We start from the raw sequence: 12,621 nt of genomic DNA, 5'->3' as shown, positions 1-12,621 counted from the left end.
TTTTCAAGATATGATGGTGGGAGGGGGGATTCGCTTTTCAAATTGTTTTTGAATGCATGTCATTTGTGGCTCTAAAGATAACACAATGTTTAAAATTTTAATTATTGAACTCTAAACATATTAATAACTCACTTATTGAATGATTATATATATATATATATATATATATATATATATATATATATATATATATATATATATCCTTAAAAAATTGATGGTGGGCTTTGACAATTTTTGTGCCTTGTAAGTGTGCCATGAGATGAGAAAGGTTGAAAATGACTTCATTAGATCATTGCTGTATGTTTTAATATTTTATGTAAACTCCTGATTCAGGCTAAACAGCCAAAACATGACCCATAAGTACATAAGTAATGCCATACTGGGAAAAGACCAAGGGTCCATCGAGCCCAGCATCCTGTCCATGTTGAGTCCAATAGAAGATGAATAAAAGTGTTTGAGTTCAGTTGACCCATAATTGTTTATTTCTTTGTACCATTGGTGATTTGTCTTTTTCTTGGTGTCATCTCCACTATATCCAGAGCGCAGTAACTAGAGTTGTAGAATTTGCTTCTTCTATTTTAGTTTCTTTGATGCTGTGTTATAACACGTCATACCTATATTTATCTATTGCAGACAGATGTTACTGGAGCATATGATACTATTCCGCTTGAAAAACTTGAAGACGTGGTATCAAATATCATTGACCCAAAGGAAGAGGAAAGATATTGCATCCGTCGTTACGCTGCCATCTCGGGACACTCAAATGGACACATTCGGAAATCGTTTAAAACACACGTATGATGAGATGTTTTGTACTGTTATTTTTGTGTTGCCATAAAAGCTGAATAATTAGAAAAATATCACTGACATCAATAATTTATGCAGAGTAGCAAACCTGTTTGGGTAACATTTTATAGTTATGGCTTTTAGTGGAAAAGTGCAACATTTGAACAGGAACAACTAGAAAAGCCACAGAGAAGGGAGATGACAATGATAAATGGGTTGGGAAGACTTTCCTATGAGGAAAGGCTAAAGTGGCTAGGGCTGTTCAGACTGGAGAAGAGATGGCCAAGGGTAGATATGATAGAGGTCTATAAAATGAGTGGAATGGAATTGTAGGATGTGTATCGCTTGTTTCTCTTTCCAAAAATACTAGGACTGGGGGGGCACGCAATGAAGCTATTCAGTAGTTAATTTAAAGCAAATCATAGTAACATAGTAGATGACGGCAGAAAAAGACCTGCACGGTTCATCCAGTCTGCCCAACAAGATAACTCATATTTGCTGCTTTTTGTGTATACCCTACTTTGATTTGTACCTGTGCTCTTCAGGGCACAGACCGTATAAGTCTGCCCAGCACTATCCCCGCCTCCCAACCACCAGCCCCTCCTCCCAACCACCGGCTCTGGCACAGACCGTACAAGTGTGTCCAGCACTATCCCCGCCTCCCAACCACCAGTCCCGCTGCCCACCACCGGCTCTGGCACAGACCGTATAAGTCTGCCCAGCACTATCCCCGCCTCCCAACCACCAGCCCCGCCTCACGATCTTGACTAAGCTCCTGAGGATCCATTCCTTCGGCACATGATTCCTTTATGCGATCCTCGGCACAGGATTCCTTTATGCTTATCTCACGCATGTTTGAATTCTGTTACCGTTTTCATTTCCACCACCTCTCGCGGGAGGGCATTCCAAGCATCCACTACTCTCTCCGTGAAAAAATACTTCCTGACATTTTTCTTGAGTCTGCCCCCTTCAATCTCATTTCATGTCCTCTCGTTCTACCACCTTCCCATCTCCGGAAAAGGTTCGTTTGCGGATTAATACCTTTCAAATATTTGAACGTCTGTATCATATCACCCCTGTTTCTCCTTTCCTCCAGAGTATACATGTTTAGTTCAGCAAGTCTCTCCTCATACGTCTTGTAACACAAATCCCATACCATTCTCATAGCTTTTCTTTGCACCGCTTCAATTCTTTTTACATCCTTAACAAGATACGGCCTCCAAAACTGAACACAATACTCCAGGTGGGGCCTCACCAACGACTTATACAGGGGCATCAACACCCTCTTTCTTCTGCTGGTCACACCTCTCTCTATACAGCCTCTCTCTAGCTACGGCCACCGCCTTGTCACACTGTTTCATCGCCTTCAAATCCTCAGATACTATCACCCCAAGATCCCTCTCTCCGCCCGTACCTATCAGACTCTCCCCGCCTAACACATACTGTACGTCTCCCGTGGATTTCTATTCCCTAAGTGCATCACTTTGCATTTCTTCGCATTGAATTTTAATTGCCAAACCTTAGACCATTCTTCTAGCTTCCTCAGATCCTTTTTCATGTTTTCCACTCCCTCCCGGGTGTCTACTCTGTTACAGATCTTAGTATCATCCGCAAATAGGCAAACCTTACCTTCTAACCCTTCGGCAATGTCACTCACAAATATATTGAACAGAATCGGCCCCAGCACCGATCCCTGAGGCACTCCACTACTCACCTTTCCTTCCTCCGAGCGAATTCCATTCACCACCACCCTCTGGCGTCTGTCCGTCAACCAGTTCCTAATCTAGTTCAGCACTTCAGGTCCTATCTTCAGCCCCTCCAGTTTATTTAAGAGCCTCTTGTGGGGAACCGTGTCAAAAGCTTTGCTGAAATCTAAGTAGATTACGTCCATAGCTCGTCCCTGATTCAATTCTCCTGTCACCCAATGAAAGAACTCAATGAGATTCGTTTGGCACGATTTCCCTTTGGTAAAACCATGTTGTCTCGGATCTTGCAACTTATTGACTTCCAGAAAATTCACTATCCTTTCCTTCAGCATCGCTTCCATTACTTTTCCAATAACCGAAGTGAGGCTTACCGGCCTGTAGTTTCCAGCTTCTTCCCTATCACCACTTTTGTGAAGAGGGACCACCTCCGCCGTTCTCCAATCCCTCGGAACCTTTCCCGTTTGCAAGGATATATTAAACAAACCTTTAAGAGGACCCGCCAAAACCTCTCTGAGCTCCCTCAATATCCTGGGGTGGATCCCGTCCGGTCCCATGGCTTTGTCCACCTTTAGCTTTTCAAGTTGTTGATACACACTTTCTTCCGTGAACGGTGCTCTATCCACTTCATTTTCAATTGTATTATTTCCAGTCCATTGCGGTCCTTCTCCAGGATTTTCCTCTGTGAAAACAGAACAAAAGTATCTATTTAGCAAATTTGCTTTTTCTTCATCATTTTCCACATAGCAGTTCGCAGTATCTTTTAGTCTCACAATTCCCTTTTTAGTCCTTCTCCTTTCACTAATATACCTGAAGAAATTTTTGTCACCCCTCCTTACATTTCTAGCCATTTGTTCTTCCGCTTGCGCTTTTGCCAGTCGTATCTCTCTTGGCTTCTTTCATTTTCATCCGGTAATCCTCCATGTGTTCCTTTTCTTGAGTTTTTCTGTATTTCTGGAATGCCAACTCTTTAGCCTTTATTTTCTCAACCACTTGCTTGGAGAACCATATCTGTTTCCTTTTTCTCTTGCTTTTATTTACTTTCCTTACATAAAGGTTCGTGGCCCTTTACTCAACTTGTATTTAAACTCTGGAATTCATTGCCAGAGAATGTGGTAAAAGTAGTTGCCTTAGCAGGGTTTAAAAAAGGTTTGAATAATTTCCTAAAAGAAATGTCCATAAACCATTATTAAGATGGGAGTTGGGAAAATCCATTGCTTATTTCTAGGATAAGTAGCATAAGATCTATTTTACTGTTTAAGGATCTTGCCAGGTACTTGTAATCTGGATTGGCCACAGTTGGAAACAGGTTACTGGGCTTGATGGACCTTTGGTCTGTCTCAGTATAGCAACACTTATGTTCTTTTTGCTGTTTTTATAGGAATGCTGATAACATTGGCTGGCTTAAGAATAATACTAAACATAACAGCCTTGAGACAAGTGCTTCAAATTTTATTTATTTTTGTGCAGAAGAGAGAATTAATGACAATTTGTTTTTATAGAAGAATTTGGGATTCTTTCAGGTTACTTCTGAGTTGCCTGGATGTTGGATGAGAGCATGCTAAAAAATTAAGTGGAGCAGCAGCTTTATTTTAAACCTAAATATGTCAGCTGAAGAGATTAAAGCTTTACAGGATTTAAAGTTGAATCTACTATTGTTGTTCAACAGGCTGATAAGGATGACACAGTTGTGATATTAAGACCAACTATGTCCGAGAAGTATATCGTCACTTCTACCTGTTCTATACCACTCAGGATTTTATAGACCTCAATCATATCCCCCCTCAGCTGTCTCTTTTTCAAGCTGAAGAGCCCTAACCTCTTCGGCCTTTCCTCATATGGGAGTTCATCTTTGAACCTTTTCTAATTCTGCTATATATTTTTTGAGATATTCCGACCAGAATTGAACACAATACTCAAGGTGAGGTCGCACCATAGAGTGATACAGAGGCATTATAATAATTTTTTGTCTTGTTTTGCAACCTTTTTCTAATAATTCCTATTTTGCAACCTTTTTCTAATAATTCCTAGTATCCTGTTTGCTTTTTTGGCGACCACTGCACCCTGGGTAGGAGATTTCAGAGTATTGTCTAAAATGACACTTTTTTTTTTGGTTATTCTTCCAAATGTGCAACACTTGTATTTGTCCACATTAAATTTCATCTGCTGTTTGGATGCCCAGTCTTCCAGTTTCCTAAGGTTTTCCTACAATTTTTCGCGATCCTCATGTGTTTTGACAACTTTGAATAGTTTTGTGTCATGTACTTATTTAACCACCTCACTTGTTGTCCTGTTTTTGAAATCATTTATAAATATTTTAAATACCACTGGTCCCAATACAAATCCCCACAGTACTCCACTATTCACCCTCTTCTATTGAGGAAAATGGCCATTTAACCCTACCCTCTGTTTTCTGTCCAATAACCAATTCCTAATCCACAGAAGGACATTGCCTTCTATTTCATAACTTTTTAATTTTTTTCAGGAGTCTCTCATAAGGAACTTTGTCAAAAGCTTTCTGAAAGTCCAGATACACTACATCAACTGGCTCAGCTTTGTCCACATGTTTATTTACGCCTTCAAAGAAAAGAAGCAAATTAATGAGGCATGACCTCCCATGGCTGAGCTCATGCTGACTCTGGCCCATTAAACCATGTTTGTCTGTGTTCCATAATTTTATTTTTTTATAATGGTTTCCACTGGTTTCCCTTCATTGAAGTCGGGCTTACTGGTCTGTAATTTCCTGGATCACCACTGGATCCCTTTTTAAAAATCGGTGTTACATGGGCCTCCCTTTAATCTTCAGATACTAAGGATTATTTTAACGACAGGTTACAGATCACTAACAGATCAGCAATTTTATGTTTGAGTTTTTCATTCCCCTGGGGTGTATGTCATCCGGTATGTCAATTTGGCTCATTATGCCTTCCAGGTTTCCCTGAGATTTTTTTCAGTTCCTTTGCATCGTCGCCCTTGAAAACCATTTCCGCTACAGGTAGATTTCTTACATCATCTTCTGTAAAGATGAAGGAAAGAATTCATTCATGGCCTTGTCCTCCTTGAGTGCCCCTTTGTTCCTTCATGATCTAACTGTTCCACGGATTCCCTTACAGGTTTTCTGCTTCTGATGTACCTGAAAAAGGTGTCGCTATGAGTTTGTCTTCATGGCAAGTTTTTACTTTTTTTTTTTTCTCTTTTTAGCCTTCTTTATCCTTGCTTTGTATCCAGCTTATTTTATTTTATTTTGTTACATTTGTACCCCGCACTTTCCCACTCATGGCAGGCTCAATTGACACTGCTTATGTTGCTTCTTATTTCCTTCAGATCCTTTTTCAGTTCTTTGAAAGATACTCTTTTGGCTCTGTTAGCTTGTTTCACTTCACCTTTTAATTGCACTGGCTGTTGTTTACTCTTCTTTCCATCTTTGTTAATATGTGGAATACATCTGGTCTGGGCTTCCACAATGGTATTTTTACAAAACGTCCACACCTGATTTAAAGTTCTAACCTTTGCGGCCGACCTTTTCAGCTTCTTTTTAACCATTTCCCTTTTTTTGTCTTAGTCATCCTTTCGAATATTGAATGCTGCTACAGTAGATTTCTTTAGTGACTTCACTCCAGATATCAGTTTAAATTTGATCTTATGATCACTATATCCCAGCGGATACAACACAGTTACCTTGCGTACCATGCCCTGTGTTTCATTGAGGACTAGATCTAAAGTAGCTCCACTTCTTGCTTTATTAATTACATCTAAGAATTTTATTTCCCTAGCACTCCCTGATGTAGCATTTATCCAGTCAATATTGGGGTAATTGAAATCACCTATTATTATAATGTTGTCCAATTTGCAAGCTTTCCTAATTTTTGTAAACATTTGTTCATCTGTCGGTTTTGTCCTAGTGGATGGTAGTAGACGCCTACCAGTATACTCTTTCTCTTCGCACATGGAATTTCTATCCACAAGGATTCCACACCGTCATCTATTTCACATAGAATATTTTTTTGTTTGACTCAGTTCCCTCACTAACTTATAAGTACATAAGTAATGCCATTGTGGGAAAAGACCAAAGGCCCATCGAGCCCAGCATTCTGTCCCCGACAGCGGCCAATCCAGGTCAAGGGCACCTGGCAAGCTTCCCAAACGCACAAACATTCTATACATGTTATTCCCGAAATTGTAGATGTTTTCCAAGTCCATTTAGTAGCAGTCTATGGACTTGTCCTTTAGGAAACTGTCCAACCCCTTTTTGAACTCTGCCAAGCTAACTGCCTTCACCACGCTCTCCGGCAACAAATTCCAGAGTTTAATTACGCGTTGGGTGAAGAAATATTTTCTCCTATTTGTTTTAAATGTGCTACACTGTAGTTTCATTGCATGCCCCCTAGTTCTACTATTTTTGGAAAGTGTGAACAGATGCTTCACATCCACCTGTTTCACTCCACTCATCATTTTATATGCCTCTATCATGTCTCCCCTCAGCCGTCTCTTCTCCAAGCTGAAAAGCCCTAGCCTCCTTAGTCTTTCTTCATAGGGAAGTCGTCCCATCTTCGCTATTATTTTTGTTGACCTTTGCTGCACTTTTTCCAATTCCACTATATCTTTCTTGAGATGCGGCGACCAGAATTGGACACAATACTCAAGGTGCGGTCTCACCATGGAGCGATACGACATTATAACATCCTCACACCTGTTTTCTATACCTTTCCTAATAATACCCAACATTCTATTCGCTTTCCTAGCTGCAGCAGCATATGAGCAGAAGGTTTCAGTGTATTATCGACGACTACTCCCAGATCCCTTTCTTGGTCCGTAACTCCTAACGTAGAAGTTTGAATGTCGTAGCTATAATTCGGGTTCTTTTTTCCCACATGCATCACCTTGCACTTGCTCACATTAAACGTCATCTGCCATTTAGGATGAGGATCTTCATGGAGGATAAGTAGGAAAACGCCAATTTCTCCCCTCCCCCCCTGTGAATGTGTCACCTCCACATCAATCCTAATCAAAGAGTAGTTGGACATCAACACAAGACCAATCTCGGCAAAATTCACCGTGGGAAAGGCAAGAGTAGAAAATAAGATATAATCCAGCTGTGACCAGGTGCCATGAATGCTTGATACATGGGTGTAATCGCATTTAGTAGGATGCAGGAGCAGCCAAGGGTCTACCAAATCCAATGAAGAACACAAAGGCAGGCCCTTAGCCGGACCCCTGACATGCTCTGAAGACAGAGCGATCCCTTGAAGAGCCAATGATTTGATTGACATTTCCAACTAACATCAAAGTAAGAGAGGATCATGTAAACCCTGCTGAACAAGTTGCTTAAAAAATGCGAACAAGTTGCTTAAACGCATGCTCATAATATTAGGTACATACTGTTTTAATTCCCCCCCCCTTATAGACCTCTTTCTGACTCCTTCCCACAGGGGACTAAAGGTACTTATTTCATATATTAGGTTCTGTATAGTTTCTCTAACCTCCATTGTCACCCAATCATAAGGGAGTGGCATTAGGAGCCGTAATTGAAAACTAATTCCCATAACTACTGCTTTCTGTCCAAAACTGAGTGTCATTTGTATGTGATCTACCTTGTAGGCTAAATGTTAGGTAAAGAGAAGATAGAATCAATAAAATAGAGACAGAGATAGGTTTAGATAGATAGGTACATTTTATTTCTTACCCAAACACAAGTCTTCAAGTTGATACAAATACAGACATCAGATTCTGGTTTCAGCCGCACAGGGCTTCGCCGTCTGACAGAAGCTTTGGAGAGGACTCTCAAACTAAGCCAAAATCTGCCATCTTTTATACTCTATCCTCTCCATAGAAGTGAATGGTGAGAAACCTTGCTCCTAATCTTTCTCACTTTCTGAGATCATACTTTCCCATGCGATCTGCTATCTGATGTGCCCACCTCCTTCCGTTCTCAGCTACTGCTAATTATCAACATGTTTTGGGAAGCGTTGAGATAACAGTTTCTCATCTTCCGGCTGCAATACTTTTCATACCTTTCTCATGAACTCTGTATTACCTCTGTATCATTGTATACCAAAACTAATAAGCTCCATTTTATTCATCTGATCTTTCATTACAGATGCTATATTTGATTTAAAAATTGTACCAATTTGTGTCAGAAGTCATTATTCAGACCTGCTCTTTGCAGATTCTCAAATATTAAATCATTTACTTGTTGTTTGGCCTAATCAGTACTTTTTCAGTTGTTTTCGGCTGCATAGCTTTGGCCATCACTATTCCAGTGGTAGCCTTAAAGCTAGGCCATATATTAACATTCCCCTCTTCACCCTATCCCATAGGGTGACACCAGGGTTAACGTACCTTGGCACCATCCATTCCAGAAGGTATTCTATGAGGCCATAAAATTATCTGAGTCTTAAGATCAACTGGTACAATTTGTTTAGTTTTCGGTTGAGACTTACTCAAACCTGTAGCGAGAAATGTTTTTATGAATGGGACTAATCCATGAGCTCATTTACAAAATCCCATGAAATATAGGTATGCGGGTAATAGCAATTTCAGGTGGATCATACTAATAAACACTTTCAGGTCTTTCTATGGCTTCTATTGTATCCAATGTATCTGTCTCAGTGGTCCTTGGAAGGAATAATGGTTTTGATTAAGCATTGTTATGGGCTCAACAAATAGTACTCTGATTGCAGGCTGTTTAAGGTTGTAAGTATTCAGAATCCTTAAACAGGTCGGGATTCCTGGACCTTACTAGTACTCATCATTGGCATCCAATCATGAGCACTAATAAGTGGATAGCAAGTATGAGGTTGCCTCATACAGCAAAAATGGTCAATCCTAGGAAAATTTATATTAACCAAGGTCATGCATGGATCTTGACATATGCATAATGACCTGGAAGTATGGGAAGCATTGTATATATCCGTTACCCCTCTTGGAGCTTAGTCAAACCTACAGAAAGACATGCAGCTCAAGTAAGCCTGCACCAAAGTTAAACAATTGCATAACAGGTTGATACTAACAGAGTTTACATCTACATTATGATATCAGAGCCAGTATTAGGGTTTGATGTTACCCTTGTATCCGAGCAATATCGACTTCAATTTAAATTACATAAACAGAAATGACGGGGAAACTCGTGGAAAAACAATTAGAACAATTAAAGGAAATAATAGGAAAATAAAAATAAAACCTTTTCAATATCTAGACAGGATTATTGCTAAACTGAAAATAAAACATAATATGAATCTATAATGTCCATAAACAGCAACAGTAATTCTCAAATTAAGTATCAGTTCTAAATTCTCTTTCATCGATCATGGTTGAGGCGGTGGAAGCGTTGAAGAATCTGGACGGAGATCTGGAAGATCTAACAGGGCTGGATTTTCAGGCTGGCTTGCTGAAGGAAGTTGCCGGTCTTGAGATGGTTAGGCTGGTAACATCTGGTTCTGCGGCTGAGTAAACACGTATATCTTTCACATGGACCCAAGACTTGTGGTCCAGTAGTTTGCAAGGTGTAAAGATTATTGCCACAATCTTGGGGGATCTAACATTATTTGGGCCAGGATAGATTTTGAAGACGTACTTGTGGTGTACAAAGTGGGATCTTTTCATGTCTTTATTCTAGGCATACACTATTATAATCAGTCCATCAAGAGCCAGAGGCTGGCAAAGGAATAAGCAAAATAACTGTATGCCTGAATGATACATTGCTATATTTTAGTGGGCATAATCAGTGTGAATTGAATAGACATGAAAGACAATGTCAACATGGAGAAAACAGTGCTAATTAAGTGCAAAAGCAAAAGGGAAACCAGAAGGGTTCAATAATGAAAACCCAATTTAGAGATGATGGTAAATGTTCAACTATTGATGTATGGAGGGCAATGCATCGCAATCTATCGCCAATAGATATGGAATCTTCACCTACGATGACTACCATTCACCAAGGGTTGGGCCCTCAGCTGCAGGAGGCCAGCAGGACTTATAAGTTAGATGATTCAAAAAGAAAGGTAGAGGCCAAATTTTCTTGCAACTCCAGTAAGTGGAGAGCCTGTCTCTTTTGTTCATGGACCAATTGATGCATCTGTTGAAACTCACGCTCAATAATGTCTCGTTTCTGAAACCAGGTAATGTTGGGGTCTGTGCATCTGTCTTTTAATTTAGCGATTCTTTGCTGCAACATAGCCTTCAGATCAGATACATTATCGGGTAGCTCTTCTGTGCTAGCAGTCGTCTCCTCGGTGAGGGACGTCAACGGAATTCCTGTATCCATCTGGGGAAAGGTAAACGTTAAACAGACCAGTAGTACAATTTATGTGGTAAACTTATTGAAAGAAATCAGAATGCTAGGAGGTGGGTTGTGGGTATAAATGGGGTCCAGGAAGGAGGCATGGAAAAAAACAAAGCATCGAGAATGGAAAAAAATTAAAAAAAAAATTAAAAAAAGCACCCTGAAGGGTGTAAGATAAAAATAGGTTTAATAATAAAAAAACAAAATATGATACATCTGAATTGCAGCAAGGCATATTCAGAAGGCAATGCCAGAAAAAGACAAATGGAAAAAACATTCAAAAGTGCAGACACCAGTGATTGACCTTCACATAGAGTTTAAGTAACCCTTTTCAATCAGACAAAGAAGTAGGAAGAAGCATATCGCTTCAAGACAAATCCACCACGCGGCAAGAGTTAGTTGAAGCAAGGTGTTAGTTAAATACACAAAGCATAAATTCCAGGACCGCTGCACACAAATAAAAAGAGTAATAGTTGCCATATTGTGATAACCTGTTTTAAATAGAAAGGAATCAGAAAGTGGAGTGTATAATTTTCCCAATTTATGTCTGAAAGCTTCACCAATTCTCTGTTCAAGAATACTACAAATTGTATGATCAGCGCAAAATGCTCCCCCAAATGGCCAGTTCAAGGGAATATTTCTCGCATTCATTCCATATAACAGATAATGGTTATTAAATATTTCTTCTTTCTTAGACAAGGAAATAATGAAAAGCTTTCAGATGTCACACATATCATAGAGAGATTTCAAAAATGAAGACTTATATTCATGGAAAAAACTAAAGAAGTAACGGTCAAATCAATTTAGACAGCGCAACAGTTAAAGCAGAAAACATTTTTAACAATGAGCAATACATAGCTTTTATTTAAAAGGGAACCCTTATAAAGTAAAATGGCATAAATAAGTCAGTTAAGGTTTAAATAAAAAACATAAAATGAAAATCCTCTGGGGATCGCACACCCCTGCAGTTGATAAGAACTCCCCCCAGGGAAAGTATGCATAGAAACAAATAAATAACTTGCTGACTTAGTTAGGTCATTTGTATGGTACCATAAATATACACTTGCAATGAAATCTCGAAAAATATAAGATAAAGACATGTCACCTGCAATATAAACAGAAACATCACACCAATACATATACAGAGAAATGTTTTTATGGATACTAAATGAGGAGCTGAGTAGTATAAGTAACTGAGAGCAACAAAATCAAATCAGGTTCGGGGTAACGCCTAGTCATTATGGGGTGGGTAATATAGATTCTTAGGTCTGTGGTCACTGTGGACGGCGTTGATCCGGGTTCCACAAAGGGAAAGATTGCCGTTCTGGGGGATTTAGGCGGAGCTGTCTTGCAACTCTATGGGACGGCGGCTGAGAACACTGAGCTGCATAATGACCAAATTGTTGGCAACGATAACACTGAACATCTATATAACGATCAGGTCGTATATTAGTGATGGGTGGGCCTTTTTCAGGTTGAGACCGGCGGCCACGATTATCAGGGTAATCATTTCTACAGTCTTGGCGGCGTGGGTTATCTATCGAGGGGAGGTCACTCGGTCGCCTGCGGTCTCTCTGTGGCTGTCGTATCTGTAGCCGCGAGACATGTAGCGATGGGGAGTCTGAAGGAGGTTGACGGTTTTGTCTATGAGCAAAGTGCCAGCATGGACATTCCATGGCGCAATGTCCCAATTGGAAACAAAGGTTGCACTGTACTACAGCTCGGTGGCTGGGAGTAGGCTGAGAGCGACAATCCCGGCACTGATTGTTAGCACTAGGACCATTGAATTTATGTGGAATGGGTGAATCGGCTCTTGCAGGGGGCCGTCTACTAGGTCGTGGATTAAGATTG

At 40.0% G+C, this 12,621-nt stretch overlaps 1 protein-coding gene across 1 annotated transcript in view; it reads left to right on the top strand.

Moving 5' to 3' along the window:
* The window catches only part of TERT (telomerase reverse transcriptase), a 399,618-nt gene that overhangs the window by 148,932 nt on the left and 238,065 nt on the right, over window positions 1-12,621 (top strand). Inside the window, 1 exon segment of the mRNA XM_030209711.1 lies at window positions 634-795. Within this exon segment, the coding sequence (XP_030065571.1) occupies window positions 634-795 (162 nt within the window).

Source organism: Microcaecilia unicolor, chromosome 1 (genome assembly GCF_901765095.1).
Source record: "Microcaecilia unicolor chromosome 1, aMicUni1.1, whole genome shotgun sequence".
Classification (NCBI taxonomy): domain Eukaryota; kingdom Metazoa; phylum Chordata; class Amphibia; order Gymnophiona; family Siphonopidae; genus Microcaecilia; species Microcaecilia unicolor.
Note: the sequence above shows the minus strand (reverse complement) of the source record. Positions and strands in the feature narration are given on the sequence as shown.